The 23,887-nt window shown below is 38.6% G+C and overlaps 1 protein-coding gene across 1 annotated transcript in view; it reads left to right on the top strand.

Annotated features, from left to right (window-relative positions):
* Nucleotides 1-23,887, top strand: part of LOC307154470 (uncharacterized protein) — a 41,043-nt gene that overhangs the window by 2,335 nt on the left and 14,821 nt on the right. The window contains exons 2-10 of the mRNA XM_079864451.1: nt 1,204-1,275; nt 1,435-1,575; nt 2,190-2,318; nt 3,285-3,316; nt 4,745-4,816; nt 4,968-5,160; nt 6,573-6,692; nt 6,818-6,999; nt 11,644-11,805. Coding sequence (XP_079720577.1) covers nt 1,204-1,275; nt 1,435-1,575; nt 2,190-2,318; nt 3,285-3,316; nt 4,745-4,816; nt 4,968-5,160; nt 6,573-6,692; nt 6,818-6,999; nt 11,644-11,805 — 1,103 coding nt within the window. The remainder of the gene's footprint in view (nt 1-1,203; nt 1,276-1,434; nt 1,576-2,189; nt 2,319-3,284; nt 3,317-4,744; nt 4,817-4,967; nt 5,161-6,572; nt 6,693-6,817; nt 7,000-11,643; nt 11,806-23,887) is intronic.

Here is a 23,887-nt window from a genome sequence, read left to right as displayed (position 1 = left end):
GTTTTTTTTAAAATGGCCGATCGTTTCGTGAGATAAGACCCTTATTTCTCAACTGGGATCGTGTCCAGACTTTGAAGCTGCATTGAGACGGACATTTGAACCTTCTTTGAACATTGGTATAGTTGGGTGCCATTGAAGTCCATTCTGTGTAGAAAAATCCTGGAATGTTTTGCTCAAAAATCTTAATTTCTTTTCGACTGAAGAAACTCATAGCTCGATGTAGATCTCAGATCACCAGTCTCGCCGCCAGGTTCTAAAACAAAAGAGAACTCAAACTAGATTATTAAGAACGAGAGCAAAAGCTAAGCAAAACAGAAGCGGAGAAACAAAATAGCAACAAGGATACTCTGATACCGGGAAAGATTAAAAAACTAGATTAAAGGTGCATAGCGCAAGTCTCTGAGTTTTTGCAGAACTATGCCCCCTCTGGCGACAAATGAAACTGCAACACTGCAACTGCGTGCATGACGTCACGCCCAGTCTCAAATTCGGCCCGAATCCCTCTTATTTATTTTACTGTACAGGATTATAGAGGCAATCGCAGTGATCAGAGAAGGGCTCATTCAGCCCATCAGGCAATTGTTTAAGCATGTATGGGTTAGAAAAACGGGTATTTTTAACATGAAAAGTTGCTTAATGCACCTTTAAGTGCTAAAATAATTTCCAGAACACAAACTGGAAAACACCACAAAGTACATACACAAAACAAACCAGCAAAGACATGAGGGAAATAGGTACCATATAAAGGGACCAGAGGATCAGGTGAGCACAATTAGTGAAGAGGACAAGACGTGAACTAATCAAGGGTCACGGGAAACAAGGAGGCGGGACATGAGGAGCACACGCAAACACAGGCCAGGACAGAGCCATGTGCGCACACACAAGACAAACACAGAAACATGAATCCGACAACACAGACGAGGCAGGGCAGAACCCGGACAGATTTGCTGCTCAAGAAACACTTCTGATTATTATCAGTGATTATCATCCGTTGTGCTGCTTCATATTTTTCTGGGAACAATGATGTACATTTTATTTTTCAGGATTCTTTGATGAACAAAAAAAGTTCACAAGGACAGTTTATTTGAAATTAAAATATTTTGTAACATTATAAATGTCTACATTTTTAAATATATTCTATATTTTTCTAAATGTATGAATGCAAAAACAGATAATTGTACAGATCTTCTTTTTCTTCATCAGGGTTTTTCCTGCTGTCTAGTGAGTCTCGTGGATGTGGCGTTGGATTCACCATAAGAAAAGGGAAATGTGTCGGTAATGAGAACCTTGTGTGTTTTAATACAATATGGTTTTGTCATGATGTGCATAATACACAGTTAATGCTCTGTATGTCATTCAGAAGAGGGAATTTGTGTAACTGTAGTTTTTAAACTTTGTAATGATATTTCTTTCTTGATTCCTGCCTCTCTTAAGATGAAAATGAGTGTGAGACGCTGAATCTGTGTGGGGAAAACGCTCAGTGTATCAATACAAATGGAAGTTACTACTGCACCTGTGATAAAGGATTTAAATCAAAAACACCCAATTTCACAGCATCAACCGGACAGTGTGTGGGTACGAGAGGGGTTTATGGGATAAATTATGATTACTATGATTACTATGATTACTATCAAGCTGTTTTCGGTTGAAGTCCACAGTAGTCGATTGCCGAGTTCACGCGAACCTATGGATTAAACCTATGCGCGTGAACTCGGCAATCGACTACTTTGGACTTCCACCGAAAACAGGATGTAAACAGGTATTTGCGCTGGCTTAAATAACATAATTTTTATTCATATCTTTCACATCTACTGCAGTCAGACTCACTCGTGTTCACTCTGAAGGAATCACTCACATGACCTGTGCACTTGTAATGACACATCAAGGATGTTAAGAGGCTAAAAGCAGGTTTAAAACTTGCCCCATTGAAGTCAACAGGGTGCAAATTTTAAAAAGAGGATAACACGGTGTAGGCAACACCGATTTTTGTCGTTGTTCTCTGTACTGACAGCACTCCAAATGTACAAAAAAATCCAACAGATATGAATGAGTGTCTTGAGAAGAAATCTGAATGCACAGATGGTTTTTAAATCCATAAATAAATAGGCCTAGAATATAATTTCATGAACTATATTCATTATGGAGTTTTAAAGCGTTATATAATCCGGTCTTCTCTCTCTCTCTCACAGACATTGATGAGTGTAAAGATCCAGATGTTTGCGGCACAAACGCAGTGTGCAGAAATCATACAGGCGGCTACACCTGCGAATGTAACCCGGGTTACAGTAACTACGGCAACAACCAGTCAAAATGCACCGGTGAGCGTTCAAGTAGCATGCAAACTTTTCAAAAAATAAATGTGCTAGTTTTAGTGATTAATTGTGTTGTGTTTATGTGAATACATCGGCGAGTGTTCGTGTCAACATGCATTATCTTTATTAAACATCACTGGACTCCATAAACACAAGTTAACAATACGTTTCAGTTTTTATCCAAACACTCAGTTGTAAAAACACAGGAAGTGACTCTGGCAAATACACACCGACTACAGTCACATGTGACACATATCTGACACAAGTTGTGTAACTATAACACATTAGTGTGTAAAAGGTTTCAACACACTTCTGTGTAAGAGGAATAACACATTAGTTGTGTTAAAGGTAACACAAAATGTGTAGTCCTTATAAACACAGAGATGTGTTAAGAATCGACACAGGTTGTGTGTTAAATTTGACACAACATGTGTTGTCCCTGAGCACACACACTACATGTGTTAAAACTGAAAAATCTCTTTTTAGAGTGCAGTGTTTCGTAAACAATTCTGCAGCTTTGAAAATAATTGTGAGTCAATCATTCAATGATTCATTTATAAATACAGCTAGTTGCTTTGTTACTGAATGTAAGAATGACTCAATGACTCGCTCATTGAGAAGACAGTGACTTACTGGTTTTAGTGTAATATATTTTAAAGAATCACTTCATTTTTCCATCATTGCATATTGCTCTATTGAACATTTTTCATTGAAAACATTTTTTATTTCATAAAGTTATTCATAAAGGTAAAAAAGCACTGGGAAATAAATGTAGGGGGCAAATATTGTCCCCTAATGGAAAAGGTATGACTGAAGTCTAAGTGGAAGAGAAGGGGTACGCAGAAGGAGGAACACCACTGAAATCTTGCTGAATCCACAATCTTGCTGAAATTGCTGCTTAATAAAATCGTTATTTTTCAAAGTTTTGCAGTTATTATATTATTGTCTTCATGCTGATTTCTGTCATTGCAGGTAGAAATATAACACTGCTGGAAGGACGCAACGTAAGTTGAGTTTCTGAAATTGAAGTTGTAGAGACTCCTATCAATAATAGTCCAAACTGAAGCAGTGCAATAACATGTGCATTTTAGATATGTGTGTAATCTGAAATATGAATGTGCTTTTCTAATAATTGCTGATGGTTTATGGGGACATTCAGTCCATATAAGCTGTGAATACTCTGCATACAAAAGCCAATTGAAAGAATGAGTTTGTGGACTCGCTAATTAATTAACACTATAAATTACTACAAATTCCCTTGTTATTTGAGGAGTAACATAAAGCTTACATAATAAAATTTTGAAATACGTAACTGTCAATCATTCATTTATTTGGCAAACCAGGGTTTTGGGTAAGCGGGTCCACAACAGCTTTGAAGCCTATACTCTCTGTCATCATCATTGTTCTGCATTCTCATTGTTTGCTGGCAATATGGGGGATTTAATGCGCAGAGAAAGCTGTCCACGAAGCTGTCCATTTCAACCACGCATTCTCTTTACTTCTTTTTACAAACTTAAACTTTTATTCCAGTACTTCTGTGACAAAAGTTTGTTAGTTTGGATCAGGGCCGGCCCGAGGCATAAGCGAACTAAGTGTCTGCTTGGGGCCCCCTGGCCACCCCCTGGTTTTTTTACATATTAATTAACTTAAACAAGTGACATAAATAAATGAATGAATGAATGAATGAATGAATAATTCAAGACAAGTAAAATTTAATGATATTCAGAACAGAACAAGAATTAAAAAAATATCTATAAACAAGCCAAAATAATTGAAAGCAAAAGTGAAAGTAAGCGATTCGCGATGTATTTGGATGGTAAACTATTTTTTATTATAGGCTTCTTTGTACTTTGGAAAAAATCATCCTCTTTACACGCAAAAATGTGCTTGGAAACATCACAGTGGAGCGGTGCTTACTGTGAACGGTATGAATTGTACTACTGACTATTTAAACAGAGCAGTGTAAGTTTTATATGTTAGGTTGACTATTTTATTATTATACATTTATTACGGCTATAATGAACAGGCTGCGATGTCAAGATTGCAATGTTGGAATATGTTTACAGTTTGTTTTCAGGAGTTTCAAAGAGTTAGTAAAAGAGTAAAGAAAGAGTTAAAACTTGTTTAACTACGTGTGGTGGGAGGGAATCAAATTCTGCTTAGGGCCCCCAAAAGGCTCGGGCCGGCACTGGTTTGGATACAAACACTGTCCACTGTAGCGAGCAAAATACAGAAAAGCACCTTTAGAAAAGTATTTTCATTTCCACCAGTAGGTGGCGACAAATGTTTAAAAAAAATATGTCATTGAATCATTTGTTAAAGAAATTTGTTAAAAAACACTGTCTGTGTCTCATTTCAGAGGCACTCAGCATACCCGGCTAAAGTCATCACTCACACATCGTCAAATTCTGTCTTCTCAATTTTGATTTCAGAGTCAGACTGAAAAGCTTCAAAATCTTCTAGAGCAGATCGAGAACATTACAGCTCAAGAGCTTACTTTGACTGTAAGTCTTCAAGATCATTTTTTTTATATATAAAATAATCAAATCAAATGTAATTGTCAGTTACATTATTGACATTGCAAGTCTGATTAATTGGCTTTCTTAATATTTACATTTACAGTATTTTTTTTTTTTTCTCTGATCAATAAATTAGACTCCAGTGACCGATGTTTTGAATATGGTCCTCAACGCTTCAGGAGAGATTTCAGAGTCTTCATCATCAGTCAGCCCAGCTGAACTAGCCTCCTACGGAAACCATGTGTTAAAAGCCAACGTGAAACTCCTCTCTACATTGGTGAAGCCGACAGACACACATAACAGAGTCAGTTTTACTCTTGCTGCTGTTGGTGAGTGGAGAAACTGTTATTATTGATGATGAAACTGAGCTTATATATGATATAGTTTATATAGAAAACACCCGCTTCAGCCACAGCCTTAGGGTCTTTTTACACGACACCGTGTTCAACTAAAAACGTAAAACTTTTTATACTTTTGGCCGTTCGTTTCCACGACAACAAAGAGTCAGTTTGGGTGCCTGAAAATGCAAAGTTTTGAAAACTCAAAGGAAACACTTCTGAGTTTTAAGCGTATCGTTGTCGTGTAAACGTAGGGGAGACCGGGGACAGTTGCAACACTTTTTGCATTTCTCTCAGTTACTCAGAGACTATTGGGACTAGATCAAGCAAATTTGTATATATTAAACTCTATACCATTTAAAGATGATTATATATGACATATCGTTCACAGTATTTATTTGAATGGAAGAAGCCAGATGTTGCAACTGACCCCAACCCAGGGGACAGTTGCAACACAACCATGAGACGGTTGCAACATGTTAAAAATACCTTAAATTTCACTAATTAACTTTAGCTTTTTGTCTCAATGAGCATATAGAATTCTGAAAATATGAACTGTTTTAGGCCTATAGTATTATTTATTTCTATAATAATATTATTGTAACCTATTATTTATTTATTTAGTGATATTTATCAAATAACAGTTATTGAGTTTTGTTTGTTTATGTGTAGAACATAGGCCTACATATATTCAGTGTGCAGGTGTTACAGATGATATTCAATCTCTCCATATTTCAGTGCCAGACAGGAAGAATTGAACAATTTGCAATGCAACAAACTTTTATTAAACATGCAATTTATAACTTGTTGCAACTGTCCCCAAAACTATCAGCCATGATACACTGACTTTGACACATGCTAACTATGTCACTAAGAAGTCAACAAAACAATAATTCAAACTAAGTAAGTTGAAATGTTACTTTCATACCTCCAAAACAAGTTTTGTTCAATAAATTCAGCAGCAGATGTTGAATATGTCTACTGTCTTCTTGTTGGGGGAGGGTCTAACTGTGCATGTGCAGTATGAGTGTCATCACTCTAGCTTGTTTCTGATTGGAGAAAAATTACATGTTGCAACTGTCCCCTGTTGCAACACTCCCCGGTCTCCCCTACCCTAAGATGAATCAACTAAAGATAAAAGAAGACATTACATCTCTAAAGATCTCAGCAGAAGAGGATTAAACAACTCCACAAACAGCATTACCAGCTTCACTTAATTTAACTCTGGGGATTTTGCTGTGTACAAAGTTAACTGATTAGTTCAAACTAGTAATTAGATGAAATAGTTATTTTATTTTAGTCTTTTTATTGTTTTGTTTTTTGCACATTTGTGCAGATTGAATCAACTTTAATAAAAACAAAAAAACAAAAAACAAAACATAACTGCTTATTTTCTAAATCAGAGGTTGAAATCTTCATGGTTGGATCCAGTGTCACCTTAGATAAAATCCCTCGACTTGTCACAACAAATTGTTCTATGGACATCGATCTCATTGAGATCGCCAATAACAACAATGAAACAAGTATGTGAGATGTGTTTTAATACAACATTTTAAATAAAACATTTTTAGAAGATATATCACTAAACCACATTTAACTAAAGGTTTTAATGTGTTGAATACAAGTTTCTTCTGTTTCTGTCACACAGGATCAGCTGCTGTGGCTTTCATGAGTTATAACACAATGGAGAATTTACTGAAGCCAGACTTCTTCAACACACCAACTGACACGATTAAAACCATGATGTCCACTGTGATCTCAGCTACTCTTCTCAAAACCACCAACAGTAAACTCACCAAACCAGTCAACTTCACCTTCAAACACATCAGAGTGAGAGACTGAAATGTGTTTTTGTCCAACCTGAGAACTGATGATTATGACTTTATTCTGCGCATGCGTCGCGTCTGAACACGTTGTTGTCTTTGGAGCTCTATCGATTTGATTTATAATTCTTGATTTTCTCTTTAAACTCACTTACAACGAACATTTTACACTTTTCCTCGCTGAGAAGCACTACTGCTCAAACCTCATAGTTACAACGCGGACTGTTGAGCAGATGCGTCTCAAGCCTATTAGTGATCCAACGCTGGATACTCTTATAGGTTACGTCCGTGGATCACGGCTGAACGCGTCTTCTCCACACTCACTTACAAACAAACATTTTTTTTTCGCCTATTGTGCGTCTACTCTACACCCGTACCACTAAAAAGACGGATTATATCCAAGAGTTTAGTCATAAATTAGTATTAATATTGATAGCATCACTGGTAGCGTCGTTGCTAACTTACTGTCCATCTGTTAAAATGGCGAATATATCAGATGTAAGTAGTCTACCTTTTGGTGCAGGTGAGGACACATTTGAGCTGCACGCATTGCAATCCGAGCTGGAAGCTGTTGAGAAACAGATCCACGACCTTTTAGTGAGACAAGCCGAGCTGAGAGACCGGCGTTTAGCTCTTGAAACATCACGCACCGATGCACACAAATCAGTTAACGTTACTAACCCGCTGACTCCGACCTCGTCTACTCCATGCGTTTCTCAGCATCGGTCCCAAGCGTCGAGGTCGCGATCAGCCATGGTCTCGTTCACTCCGGCTCCAACACGCCACCACGTGAACAATCGCCGCTCGCGTTCCCGATATTCTGAACGGTGACGTGCGCGTCGGAACTGTGGTCTTGCACGCGGGAGTGAACGACATCAGGCTGCGCCAGACGGAGGTTCTGAAGAAAGACTTCAGGAATCTGATCGATACGGTACGCAGCACATCGCCCGAAACAACGATTATTGTGTCAGGACCGCTTCCCACGTACCGACTAGGACATGAAAAGTTTAGTAGACTATTCGCGCTAAATGAATGGTTAATGTCATGGTGCAATGAGCAGAAACTGCTCTTTGTAAATAATTGGAATCTGTTTTGGGAGCGTCCTAGGCTTTTCCGTGCCGATGGCTTACACCCAAGCAGATTCGGAGTGGATCTTCTGTCGGATAACATCTCCAAAATGTTAAATACCATTAGATGACTAGTTACCAAAAGTCAAAATCATAGTCTCTGCTGCACCAATTTAACTGATATAAATACTAGTGTAGAACATTGCATAGAAACTGTGTCTATTCCTCGTTTAGTGAGATCAAATAATAAATATACTGCAGGATCTAGGAAAAATCTAATTGTTATTAAAACAGAAAATGTTGCTATTAGTAAACAAAAACAATTTCTAAAGCTAGGTCTTCTAAACATTAGATCACTCACACCTAAGGCAGTTATTGTAAATGAAATAGTCACAGATAATAGCTTCAATGTACTTTGCCTTACTGAAACCTGGCTTAAACCAAATGATTATTTCGGTCTAAATGAGTCTACTCCATCTGGATACTCCTATAAGCATGAGCCCCGTCTGATTGGTCGTGGCGGCGGTGTTGCAACAATCTATAGAGATATTCTCAATGTTACTCAGAAAACGGGCTATAAGTTTATTTCGTTTGAAGTACTTGTACTAAATGTTACGCTCTTAGATGTTAGAAAAAAATCCCTATTATCTCTAGCCTTGGCTACCGTATATAGACCGCCAGGGCCTTACGCTGATTTCTTAAAAGAGTTTGCAGATTTTCTCTCAGATCTATTGGTCAATGTCGATAAAGCATTAATTGTTGGAGATTTTAACACACACGTAGATAATACAAATGATGCGTTAGGGGCTGCGTTTACAGATTTATTAAATTCCTTTGGGGTCAAGCAAAACGTCACCGGACCAACTCATCGTCTTAATCATACACTCGATTTAATTATATCATATGGAACCGATCCAACCGATATAGATATCATTCCACAAAGTGATGATGTCACTGACCATTATATGGTAACTTGCATATTACGTACCCCTGTAATATATCATGCTGCGCCGCATTATCGACCAGGCAGAACAATCCTTCCATCCACCATAGATAATTTCTCAAATTGCTTATCTAATCTGTCTCAGCTGCTGCCTGAACCCAAAGAAACAGATGAATTAGAAGAACTAACTAGCACTATGAGCACCATTCTCTCTGGAACACTGGATATTGTTGCACCCATTAGATTAAAAAAAGGTCAGAGAGAAAAGTAAAGCACCATGGTACAACAATACTACGCATGTTCTAAAGAGAGAAACCCGTAATTTAGAGCGTAAATGGAAACAAACTAACTTAGAGGTCTTTAGAATCGCGTGGAAAGACAGTATGTCACGTTATAAAAAGGCCCTAAAAGCAGCCAGGGCTGAGCACCTCCGCAAACTAATAGAAAATAACCAAAATAATCCAAGGTTTTTATTTAACACCGTGGCTAGACTAACAAATAAACAGACATCACCCGAACAAAATATCCCGTTACAGTTTAGTAGTAATGATTTCATGAACTTCTTCACTGAGAAAATAGAAAACATCAGAACCACAATTGTAAACGTTCAATCTTCAATCGCGCCTTATTATTCAGCCTCAATTATCACCCCGCAAGAACAATTACAGTGCTTTACAACTGTAGAACAAATAGAGTTAAATAAACTTATCACTTCCTCTAAAACAACAACATGTTTATTAGATCCTATACCAACTAAACTATTGAAAGAAGTGTTACCTGTAGTGGAAGAGCCTCTCCTCAATATTATTAACTCGTCTTTATCTTTAGGTCATGTTCTAAGAACATTTAAATTGGCAGTTATAAAACCTCTCATTAAGAAACCACAATTAGATCATAATAATCTAGCAAATTATAGACCCATTTCAAATCTTCCATTTATGTCTAAAATACTAGAAAAAGTTGTGTCCGCTCAACTGGGCTCTTTCTTGCATGAAAATGACATCTATGAAAAGTTTCAGTCTGGGTTCAGGCCGCATCATAGCACTAAAACTGCACTCGTTAAAATCACAAATGATTTACTCTTAGCTTCTGACCAAGGCTGTATCTCAATACTAGTTTTACTTGATCTTAGAGCTGCGTTCGATACTATAGATCATACAATACTCTTAGACTACAAAATTATACTGGTGTTCAAGGACAAGCATTAAGCTGGTTCAGATCATACTTATCTGACCGCTACCATTTTGTCTATTTGAATGGAGAAAAATCGATCATAACTTCAGTAAACTATGGAGTGCCGCAGGGATCTGTGTTAGGCCCTCTATTATTCTCAATATATATGCTGCCACTTGGAAATATTATAAGGAAACATGGAATTAGTTTCCATTGTTATGCTGATGACACTCAAATCTATATTTCATCACGGCTGGATGAAAACGCTAAATTATCCAAATTGACAGAGTGTGTTAAAGATATAAAAGATTGGATGACGCGTAATTTTCTTTTATTAAATCCAGACAAGACAGAGGTAATACTTATCGGTTCAAAAAACCGCCCACAAAACCTCTTACAATACAACTTTAACATCGTAGGATGTCCTGTTACTTTATCCTCTACAGTAAAAGACCTGTGTTATACTCGACTGTAACCTGTCTTTTGAAAATCATATTTCATATGTTACAAGAACAGCCTTTTTCCACCTTAGAAACATTGCTAAGCTACGTAACATGCTATCAGTTTCTGATGCAGAAAAGCTAGTTCATGCATTCATGACCTCGAGACTAGATTACTGTAATGCTTTATTAGCTGGTTGTCCTGCAACCTCAATAAACAAGATACAGTTAGTCCAAAATGCAGCCGCTAGAGTTCTTACTAGGTCAAGAAAATATGATCATATAACACCGATTTTATCATCACTGCATTGGTTACCTATAAAGTCCCGTATTATTTACAAGGTATTGCTACTGACTTATAAAGCCCTAAACGGCTTAGCTCCAGTCTATTTAACGGATCTTCTATCGCCCTATAATCCATCGCGCTCTTTAAGATCACTAAATTCGAGGCTTTTGGTCATACCTAGGATATCCAGATCCACCAAAGGAGGGAGATCATTGTCACATTTAGCTCCAAAACTCTGGAATAGCCTTCCTGATACTGTTCGTTGCTCAGACTTGCTCTCCCAGTTTAAAACTAGATTAAAGACGCATCTTTTCGGCCAGGCATTCATATAATATTTTTAATCTTACAGTTCAAACTACAATCCGGCCTATAGTTCATAAATGCCAGAGGAGAACTGGCCCCCGACTGAGCCTGGGTTCTCCCAAGGTTTTTTTTTTTTCTCCATTAGGTCACTTGATGGAGTTTTTCGGTTCCTTGCCACTGTTGCCTTTGGCTTGCTCAGTTGGTGATATTTTGGGGATATTTAATTTTATTTTATCAATCAATAAATTCCACTAGAAACAAACCTTGTTGTATTATTTTAATTTAATACTGTGAAGCTGCTTTGATACAATCTGTATTGTGAAAAGCGCTATACAAATATACTTGACTTGACTTGACTTGACTTGACTTGATGAACATCTGAAAACATCTAATATTCAGTGTTATACTATTTTCTGCATGTTCTTTCTTCTTTTTGCAGGAGTTTGACCCTGACGGTTCCCTGTCCTGTGTGTACTGGAATATCAGCGAGTGGATTGTAGATGGTTGTTCTGTTTTAAAGACCAACAGAAGCTACACTGTGTGTTCCTGTGTTCATCTGTCCACATTCGCTCTCATCATGCAAACCAGCCGCCCATCAGAGGTACGAGAACATTTATAGTGAGCATTGAAGAACAGCACAGATTTGGCACTCATGTACTCTGACATGTTTCCTCAGAGCGATTCATTGCTGGATGTGTTGAATTTGGTGTGTGTGATCGTGGGGCTGGTGTTCTTCAGTTTGGCCCTGTTGACCTTTGCCCTTTGTCAGTGGAGTCCTGGAGTGAATAATGTGGCTCGCATCAACCTCTGCGTGAGTCTTCTGTTGGCTCACCTTCTGTTCCTGCTCACACAACAGTTCCTGAGCCTCATACACCGTCATCAGGTGAGGATGATGAAGGAGCCCTACAGCTCAGCACTGTCTCACTGAGAATCATCATAACCGTCTCTCATGATCTCCAGGTGTTGTGTGCCGTGATATCAGGTGTGCTGCACTTCCTCTTTCTCTCCGGCTTTGTGTGGATGTTCATTGAAGCTGTGCTGCTCTTCATCTGTGTGAAGAACCTATCACAGATCAGCTCCAAAAGGAGGGGGGTGCTTAGGAGTGGATTCCTGTGTGTGATTGGATATACGGTTGCTCTGGTTGTGGTGGCTGTGTCTGCTGGGGTGAATCCTAAAGGCTACGGAAGTGAAAAGTGAGTTTAGTTTGAGCGACTCAGAGATCAACACCTTCATCCTTCATGTTTGTTCATCTATTTATTTTTCTTCCTCTAAACAGGTGCTGGATTAAAATGGATAAAGGCTTTATCTGGAGTTTTCAGGGACCTGTTTGCGTCATACTAGCAGTAAGCACATTTCTCATCATGACTTTGTATTAAAAGGAAAAGTGATTAAAGATTAATTACTGTTGTTTCTCTTACTGTGCAGTTAAACGTGATTCTCTTCATCTACATCATCATCAGTCTGACCTCCACCTTGAAAAATCTGAACGCTGAAGTTTCACATATGAAACGAACCAAGTAACAAACAATATGATTTGAACACTCCATGAAATGTGTATATATATTGTTATATGCTGCATATTTCTAGACACCTTTAACCTTATTTTGATTATTCTCAGGTTAGGTAAAGTCAAATGTGTCCTAAATCATAAGCATCTGAATTTTCATCCTCACAATCCACAGGTCAGAAGACTTCTTCGTGGTCTGTTCAGCTCACTTTTTTAGAAATCAAAGACTTTTGGCAGGCGAGAGTAGCAAAAGAGTTTCTTAGTTTCAATTAAATATAGTTTTATTATCTGCAGGTTAATTAGTTTACATAAAGTACTAATATATAAAAAACAAGACAAAACAACATCAAGAGTAAATCGTTTACAAGCGTTGTAACACCAGAGAGGCCATTAAGAATCAGCGTCTGCCTTCATCTTCTCCTTTCAGCCTTTTATAGACCATCTGATTTCTTGAGGTCGTCATCTTTGGAAATCCCCTCATAAATTATCAGTCTCTTACAGACAATTTATCCAATCCTAAGTCTTGAGGAGTCATGAGTTCTGGGAATTCATTTCAGACCTGTCTTTATAAAGCCTTTCACCTCTTAGTCTTCCTTCTTCAGACTTTTCTTCTTTGTTGCATTCTGCGCTTCGTCCGCAACACATCCGACGCTAATGCTTGCATTTATCTTCTTTCTTTAGCAAAGCTCTTTCTAATACATGTTTTGTTCCTCTCTGTGCTTTTTAATTAATGCTTAAAACATTAAGTGTGGTATGTTTTTCTTTATAAACCACTTTCTCAAAAAAAACATTTTACAATAACAAATGCTTAAAACATTAAGTGTGGTAAGTTTTTCTTCATAAACCACTTTCTTAATAAACAAGTTTCAAGTGTGGTTGATTGATATACAGAAGTGTTCTACAGACAAAAAGGCATTCTTATAACAGGACAATTGCAGATTTTCCACAACAATATAATCAGTAATATATATTAACTCTCCATCTTTCTCTGCAGGAATATGATATTTAAAACACTGGCTCAGTTTGTGATTCTTGGTTGCTCCTGGATTCTGGGTTTCTGGAAGGAGCTGGAGATCCTCTTCCTGATCTTGAACTCCCAGCAGGGAACCTTCATGTTCCTGGTCTATTGTGTCCTCAATAATCAGGTCAGACATCAGTACAGACAGTCTACCAGAAAATCATCTCTCACCTACTTTATATTAAAGGGTTAGTTCCCAAAAATGAAAATTAGCCCATGATTTACTCATCCTCAAGTCATCCTAGGTGTATATGACATTCTTCTTTCAGACGAATACAATCAGAGATATATTTAAAAATGTCCTGGCTCTTCCAAGCTTTATAATGGCAGTGAATGGCCGTTTCGGTGAAAGAGTGACCCTTGACCTGACGCACAACGTAATGGCGAACACGGAGATAGAGCAAAATAAAACACTCACAAATTAGTTTAAAAAGACAATTTTTTGAGAGAAAATGTGAGAGGAGCTTGAGTTTGTTGCCCAGCCCTGTTTGTTTGAACCGCGAGAGGCGTCAAAGCTTACACCACTCCTACATCTACGTCATACATGCGTCACTGGTTACTCTTTTGGTGCAAGTCGACTTGCGTACGGCCGTCTGCCGGAAGCTAGTTGTTTTAGTCGATATGTTTTTCTCACACACCTATTTTAGCTTCAGGTTCTAAAGGGTTAAGTTAATTTTTCATTTCTCATCTTCTAAAATTAAATTCTTGAAAAATAACCTGGACATATTCTGTGTTTTTGTTTTTTTAACCAGAGTTTAAAACTATTTCTCTTCTCATTCTTGTCCAGGTCAGGCAGCAGTACAGGAAGTTCTTCAGAAGTCTTTGCTGTGGACTCAAATTAACACCATCAAGAAACACTGAAGACACAAGCATCCATATTCAACAAAGGAAGTGCCATTCTTATGAAAGTGATTCTGTCATGACTGTCTCAGTTACAAATTTCACTAGTTAACATGCTATATATTTACAGCGGTCAATACACTTATATGAATCTATACATTTCTTTAAGTGCAACATTTCTTTGGTAGAGGAACTACCATGATTTTTAGAGGCTTGTATAAAGGGTTACACTTTTAATACGCTAACAAAAATAATAAGATAAAGCAATTGTTTTTCAGTTTAAAGTGTTTTATTAAAGCAGTGTGATATCTGTAACATTTCAAATCTTATTTTCTTTTAAACAATCTATTCAAAACTCAAAACATATTCATAACTCATAATCTCACAATCCAAAAAGATCCCACAGAAGTTATTTGTGAATAAACAAATTTAGTTTCACAATTAAAAACAATAACATAAATTGCCTGTAATAAAACAGAAAAAGGTTTCATATGATTTTGCATAAGAAATGAACCACAATATCAGTAGTTTGAATCATTTATTTTAAATAAATCTAGTATTTGTTACAAAGTTGTCCTCTATCTGACTTTGAGCTTTTGAGTTTCTCACCATATAACTTCTGCATCAAGTGTTGTTTCACATACTTAGAAGAGAGAGGATCCAAGCATCACTTTGAGCCACCACTATATTGGAAATGACTTTTAGTGGCATCAGTAAATGGTCACATTAGACCGTATTAGCAGAAAAAGTACAGGCTGCTTTCATAGAAAGACTTCCCTGAGGTGTCCAAAGGATCAGGCTGCTGATAAGAAACTATATTTTTGTAGCCCCGCAACATCACAACATGCTCTACAGTCCATCTTTCGAATAAGTAAACTTAGATGTGTTAGGTGTGTATAATTGACAACAAAACGCTGGCCAAGAGTTCGCAGCTGGAGACTTTCTGCTGGACTTGACCCAAAGGAAACTAAAATGGGGGGAAACTAAAAATTTAGGAAGCTATAAATGTACATGACAAACACATAAACCAGTCTAGTCCAGCAATGTTTTTGGTTCAGATAGTCTCTCATTGGCAGTACATTACAGAACAACAGTTCGACAGTTTCAGCAGCCCCTCATATTCATCCTTTAAATACTATGAAACCAAAAATTCCCAATGGCAATGTCTCCAGCATTGCAGTATACACGGCTCAAGAAGCCGGCAAAACATTTGCGATAGTGTCCTTGGCACTCTGGCTTAATCTTTCGGGAAACTTGACCTCATACTCGACAATCAAGTCCTATTTCGGAAGAGGAAGACCCTCCCCGGTGACACGCCGTTTCATCCTGGGACGGACAATGTCTTGAGTTGTTAAGTTAACCGTGCGATTATCCAGTGTTGGAACGTTAACTGTGCAACCACAAAGTGCCTGAGAAAGTAGAGAAGAACAGGATTAGAAAAATACAGACAGGGAAGAAAAGAGTTTGTAAGCAAACTCTTAAAATAGGAGCCCATCTTACCTCTTTGAGTGTAAGTTTTGCAGAATAAATGATCCGTCTCTTCTGTACACTGGATGTGGCTTATCCTTCACCACAAACACCACATCTGCGGGATATTTGATGGCGTCTCATCCTAATCATAATATTTTTAGCCTTTTCAATGAAATCCAAATAATCAAATCAATTAAAAAAAATTCATTAAAAAGGCTAAAAATATTATGTTGTACAAGGACAGTGCTGCTATAATTAATAAAGTAAACCTAACTCAGAAATTGGGCTCTATATGAGTTCATGAATGATTGTGAAATAATGATTATGTTAAAACACAACCAACACCATTAGATCACCTTTTGTATTTGTTCATCTGGCTTTTATAGCTCAGGTACAGCAGCCAAACAAAATCTAAAGTTAATGATTTAAGGGTCAAGAGCCCAACTACACTCTCAGAAAAAAAGGTACAAAAGCTGTCTCTGTGGCGGTACCTTTTCAAAAGGTACACTTTTGTACCTAAAGAGTACATATTAGTCCCTCAAAGGTACATATTACTAATATTACTAATCTGTGTATATTAAATATGGAGTAATTTCAGCCACAATCTTAGGTGAAATCAAATGAAGACAAGAGACATTAAATCTGTGAAGATCTCAGCAGAGGAGGATTAAACAACTCCACAAACAGCATTACCAGCTTCACTATTACTAACCAGACTGACTTTATTTCTGTCAGACGTCTACAGAAGTTTTATTGAGATTTAACAGAGGTTTAACTCTGTTTCATTTGCAGTCACCATAACAGTGATTAGTGTTTCCATTAGTTGGGCTCTTAAAGGGACACTAGGTAACTTTTTAACCTTAACTGAACAGCTTCGGAGTCAGTGGAATGGTTATATTACTTATTTCGGGTTGAATGGTGGTGGTTTCGCACCCCCCTGGTGCCCGAGAGCGGAAAAAACTCACTTGCAACTTTGGGCCGGCGGGTCGGTGTAAGGAAGTATCGCGTGATATCAGGTCTCGCAATGTAACGAATTGCTTGACGGCACTGCACACGTACACGCCCCCATTCAAGCACCGGCTAGCTATAAGCAAAGGGCAACGATAGATTGAGTTATGGCTGAGCCTGTAAAAAAAGAAGCAGAAAGCTAGGAAATCTTTGTCGGAGGACCAACGAAAGAGGAAACGGGAGACTGACCGAGCAAGAAGTCAGACTCGAGTAAATATCGGACCGGCTTTTCAGAATGGTGAGAACTGAGAGAAACAGAAGCCTGCAAAACGGATGCTGACCTGGCCTTCTTGCTGTTGCACTTGTAAGTATCTTTGGAATAAACTGTGTTTAATATTTAAATTTCAAGTAATTGCGACCTCAGGATGTTTGCTATTGTCTGTGAAGGTTTTTATTATGATCGCTGTCTGTTACGGGCTTACTAGTACGCTAGATACTAGGCTATAACTTTGATGTTAGCATTGTCATTAGCAAACACGTTTGATTTCTGTAGTTGTTTGGCCGTTCCTCTGTCGGTTTTATTTGTGTAACTTACACTTTTATTTTATGTCACTAAGTCAACGCGTCTGATAATAGGCAATATCAGACGCGCAAAATGTTGCACATATCATGATCGAGCTAGAAAAAACGTTCTGATGTTTTCTTAGACAAGCAAAGGTAAACCATCATTCTACCAGATGAACTTATAGACCTTGCTAATATAACTTTAGACAAATATTAGCCTCCGATATATATATATATATTGTAAGGCCCGTGAAATTGGTCCAATTGCCGGTTCACCAATAACACAGGGAAGGTTATCACGTGCTCTGTCCTTACCAAAGTATTTGGTTGGTTAAATTTACAATACATTTAGTTATGTATTCTCTCGTTAATTCATCTGACTCCATAAATGAAAGGTTTTAATAATATCTGTGCCTCACTAAAGGTGAGTGAATATTTGACTATTCCTTTTAGCCATTAAACGAACAATGTCAAGATCAGTTAGAATAATCGAATGTAACATTTTAATGTTTCAGATATCAGAAATTAATTCCACAATCAATTCAAATATCTAGAACATGGTTATACATTGGTTACACCAAAGAATCTTACCCAGCTTGTACCTGAGATAGGGAGAGAGAAAGAGAAAGAAAGAAAGAAAGAGAGAGAGAGAGAGAGAGAGAGAGAGAGCTACCACCTATTCCGTTTCTCACCAGCCAAGTACAAGAGACCAGATAGAGCAAGCACACCTTCCTTTATACTGTTTGCCCAGGTGACATGGGGGATGGGGAAGACCACCCTCAAATGGCTTAACCAGTTTTCTCTAAACTTCTATAAACCTTATTACCTTTTATTTTATCTATCTGGATATGAGATATCTGTACCACTCACTTTGAGACCTTTCAAATGACACCAAAAACATAAGTTATTGATCAACATTCGCATCAAACCATGTTCTTGAGTGAGTTCTTTGTTGTTTCTGAGAGGAAGTCAGGCTGTATGGGGGAGGTCGAATGCTAATTAGCCAGCAAGGCCCCTTTGTCTCATAGACCAGGCCGCAACCAATATTTTCAGTCTTACAATATATTTTTTTTTATGCTCATGCCCACTCTGTCAAAAACAAAAAAACACGAAAGCAGTAGTTCGCCTCCTTCATATCGTTCGTTCCCGGTAAAAATACTAGTATGCATGACAACACAATAATAATAAAAACCGCCATCAGTTGGAAAGAAAGTATTACTTACCTCGGTAGACATAACTGGTTTTGAAATAGCCGTTCCTCTGCTCAGCTGGGTTGACAGCTGATCAGCTGGGTTGCTCGTGGCGAGGGGGGAGGGACAACAGTTCGTTTTTACGACAGAGTGTTTGAAAGCATTTACTACCAGACACTAGGGGGAGCTTCGTAGAGAAAAAACACTCAGACTTGCCTAGTGTCCCTTTAAAGCGCAAGCAAACCATCTACGGTACAAGCCGGATTCCACCATATCTTTATGTACACAATATTAATCTTTTACATTGTAATCCTTTTATTTGTAATATTTGGCATGTTGGTGTGCCGCTGTGGGTCCCTGTGTGTTTAATAAGCAGAGTGTGTGTGTAATAAGCAGAGTGTACGTGCGTTGTGGACCCGCCTGTAGGCGCACATTACTAACGCGCTCATTAAATAACAAAAAAAATATTGTGCCATCGACTTTAGAGCAGGTTTCAGTCGGTCAGCGGCTCAGTCTATTTCTGTTCCTCAAAATAGCAACGCGCCAACAATGTGCCAGAACACACACCTCGTTCTCAGACCAGCAGCTCATGGGCGCATAAATGGGCGCAAATGCATTTGCTATTTCGACAACGTGGCGCAGGACGTGAAAATGATAATTGCGTCAGGCTGAAACTAGCAAAACACACTTGTGTCGCGCCTGGCGCCTCGCTAAGACACAGAGTATGGTGATTAAATGATGCACAGTAAATTGAGATGGTTGTCCCATGGGAAAGTGCTTGAATGATTTCTGAGCCTCCTCCCTGGGATTTTCACTTTCCTGGACAGCAAAGGAAAACGGGAACCGGTGTTGGATCACACAGCTGGCCTTTCTGACTGAAAACCTGAAAACACTCGCAACTTGCAGCTTCAAGGAAGAGATGAGCCTCCAAGCAACATGCTGAATGCAATCAGAGCATTTCAGAACAAAATAACTGCCCTCTGAAAAATGCTGGGTTGTTTTAACAAAATTTTGGGTCATATATGGACAAACCCAGCCGTTGGGTTGACGGGGTTGGGTTGAATTGCATTTTTAATCCAACGTTTGAGTTGGTCCATATTTGACCCAAAAATTGGGTTAAAACAACGACAGAATTCATTCACTTCCCACAAATGCCCCATTTCTGCAGCAGCTCTTCAGCCACACAGGATTGTGAATGTTTTGGAAGAGCTGAGGGGGGGATTTGAGTCCATATTCAAGGATGTGAATGAGCACAAGGAAATGTTCAACTTTAATGAAAACTCCTTCCACGTGGATGATCATCTCACTCTCCAACTGGCAGAAATGGTAGAACTGCAGACAAAAGACACTCTCGAAGCTGAACTCAGAGCACGTTCTGGTCACTTCTGGAGTTTGGTGTCTGGAGAAGATTTTCCCACTTTGAAGCCACTTGTGCAAAAAGTGATGTCCTTCTTTGTGAGCACATACACTTGTGAGTCAGCATTCTCAACCATGAACTTATAAAGAGGAAACGGAGAAACCGCCTCTCCAATGAACATCATGCATGCCTCACAAGAATTGCAACAACAAGCTATAAATAAAACATGAAGAAAGCCAAGGAAACACATGCATGCTTCCACTCATCCCAGCATTAAGGTAATCCTGCTTTTTTGTCATTAAGGGAAACCATCTTGTCTCAGTTACAAATTTGACTGATAAATGATACATTTGTCCTATCAGTGTGGCTCTCATGAAAAAAATAGTGAAGACCACATCTCTAACCCTTCAGTCGAGCGGAAGGAAGTCTAAACTATCCTCCAGCTCAGGGTGTGACCGCTTCAGTGTGAACGTTTGCACTCATCTGAGCTCTGTACACTGAAACACGAAGGACAAGAAGTGCCTAACCCTTCATATATCACAAACCAAAGCAGAAACAGACAGGAATCACAGTGTTTCCCAACATGGAGCTGAAGAGCACACTTATTGTTTTTGGTGAGTTGATGTGTGTGTGTTTGGTGAGTTTGGTGAGTTGATGTGTGTGTGTTTTAATGTGTGTGATAAATATCTTTACGTTAAAGATAGTACTTGAAGTTACATGCATCAGGGCTGCACTGGTTGGCTGTGGTTAATAATATAATGTACTATATGTAAGGAATCATTGAAAACAGTCCAATGAATGAGAAAATAATGCACAGCCGAGGTGGTAACGAAGCGTATATTTATCTGCATCGAGAACAGAGCCATTACGTTGATAAAGAGAAATGTCAGCTTTAAGTTGTTAACTATTTCACTGATAAAACCGTCAGATCAGCGCTAAAAAACACATTTCTGTGTGAGTGTGTGTCTGTACTGTATGTGTGTGTGTTTGAGCGGGAGAGAGATAGTACGTGACCTAATTTTGTGGCAAAAACTTGTTGTTTTTATCCTATTGTTTACTGTATTTATTTGCTTGGTCAGTGTTGTTGTGGGTTTTGGTTCTTGTTGTCGGCTGTAAAGACCTTTTAAATAATATTTATTTGGCGTAGTGATATAGAGCTGTAATGCGGTCAAGACCTGCTGGAACTACTTTAGCTGTGTGTTTCACTGGAAATACCTGCACACCTTAGAACGTTCCTCAACCAATCAGATTCAAGCATTCAACAGCCCCCGTGGTATAATGTACTATAATGCTGTAGCAAACCAGAAGAGTTGTGCGTTTAATGTGTTTCTTGAGTCCTCTTTGTGGGCAGGCAGGGGAGCACAAGTGTAGCTACCTTCAGAAATCATTCTGATATGCCGATTTTGTCACAGTTCTGCAAGAGATAGGACCCAGACGCAAATGAGCAGATAACCAATAAAGGCCTTTATTAAAGGATTAGTTCACTTTCAAAAAAAAATTGCTGATAAATTGACTCACCCCGATGTCATCCAAGATATCCATGTCTTTCTTTCTTCAGTCGAAAAGAAATTAAGGTTTTCGAGGAAAAAAATTCCAGGGTTTTTCTCCACAGAATGGACTTCAATGGCAACCAACTATTCCAATGTTCACAGAAGGTTCAAATGTCCGTCTCAATGCAGCTTCAAAGTCTCGACATGATTATTATTATTATTATTACACACTTTTTAACCACAAATGCTCGTTGTGTACCATACCATCTCTGAGATGTGCCACGCATTGTGTCATCACGTTGGAAAGGTCGCGCGTCACGTCATCTAAGGCCTCGTTTACACTGCAGGTCTTGATGTCCAATTCTGATTTGTTGCCTATATCTGATTTTTTTGACCGTCCATTTACACGTTCTTTCAAATGTGACCCATATCCAATTCATGTGTTTACACTTGCCATACTACCTGAAACATCGCACATGCTTAAAGGGTTAAATTATCTTAGACAGATGGACGAACGCGAAATATGATTGATGCTAGCTCTGCGTTGTATGCGAAGTTTGGCAAACATCACCATGATTATGAGGCGGAGGAGGACGAAAAGTGCCATCATTGCACATGTGCTTCAGTTATTGTGTGTGAGAGAGATCTCAGGACTGGCGGGAGCATATTGTGTTTAAATATTGGCTTTAACGAGGAGCAGTGGGTCCGAAATTTTAGGATGAGCAAGCCAACCTTTGATATGTTGTGTCAACGTTTGTCAACATTCCTCTCCTACGACGACAACGTTTCGTCGGGCCATCCGTCCCTTTGCAGAAGCGCATCGGGGTTTCTCTCGTCATTAAACCGCGGAGATGCTGCCTAATACCTCAGAAAATCCGACCAGCCTGTTTATATGAGTCGCATTGGCACATATCCGATTTATATCTGATTTATTTCCACATATGAATGAGGCCTGAAACCGCTCTCGAAATGCATGCGTTTTTTACACTGTCAGAGAACACATCCGATCTGTGTCACATATGAGCAAAAAAGAAAAAGAAAAAGAAGAATCGGAATTGGGTCACATTTCACTGACAGTGTAAACGAGGCCTAAGTTATTTGTCTGCGAAAAACTCCATCTCATTTTCTCCTCCAACTTCAAAATCGTCCGACATCTTTGTTTTAATTTATTATTATTATTATTATTATTTTATTTTTTTTGTGACCTTTCCAATTTGATGACGTAATACGTGGCGCGTCTCAGAAATGGTACATGACGAGCATTTGTGGTTAAAAAGTGTAATATATCTATATCTATAGATATAGATATATATGTTTTGTTTTTTTTAAAATGGCCGATTGTTTCGTGAGATAAGACCCTTATTTCTCAACTGGGATCGTGTCCAGACTTTGAAGCTGCATTGAGACGGACATTTGAACCTTCTTTGAACATTGGTATAGTTGGTTGCCATTGAAGTCCATTCTGTGTAGAAAAATCCTGGAATGTTTTGCTCAAAAATCTTAATTTCTTTTCGACTGAAGAAACTCATAGCTCGATGTAGATCTCAGATCACCAGTCTCGCCGCCAGGTTCTAAAACAAAAGAGAACTCAAACTAGATTATTAAGAACGAGAGCAAAAGCTAAGCAAAACAGAAGCGGAGAAACAAAATAGCAACAAGGATACTCTGATACCGGGAAAGATTAAAAAACTAGATTAAAGGTGCATAGCGCAAGTCTCTGAGTTTTTGCAGAACTATGCCCCCTCTGGCGACAAATGAAACTGCAACACTGCAACTGCGTGCATGACGTCACGCCCAGTCTCAAATTCGGCCCGAATCCCTCTTATTTATTTTACTGTACAGGATTATAGAGGCAATCGCAGTGATCAGAGAAGGGCTCATTCAGCCCATCAGGCAATTGTTTAAGCATGTATGGGTTAGAAAAACGGGTATTTTTAACATGAAAAGTTGCTTAATGCACCTTTAAGTGCTAAAATAATTTCCAGAACACAAACTGGAAAACACCACAAAGTACATACACAAAACAAACCAGCAAAGACATGAGGGAAATAGGTACCATATAAAGGGACCAGAGGATCAGGTGAGCACAATTAGTGAAGAGGACAAGACGTGAACTAATCAAGGGTCACGGGAAACAAGGAGGCGGGACATGAGGAGCACACGCAAACACAGGCCAGGACAGAGCCATGTGCGCACACACAAGACAAACACAGAAACATGAATCCGACAACACAGACGAGGCAGGGCAGAACCCGGACAGATTTGCTGCTCAAGAAACACTTCTGATTATTATCAGTGA

Source organism: Squalius cephalus (genome assembly GCF_949319135.1).
Source record: "Squalius cephalus genome assembly, chromosome: 2".
In the NCBI taxonomy this organism is placed as follows: Eukaryota; Metazoa; Chordata; class Actinopteri; order Cypriniformes; family Leuciscidae; genus Squalius; species Squalius cephalus.
This window is presented reverse-complemented; position numbering and strand designations above follow the sequence as displayed.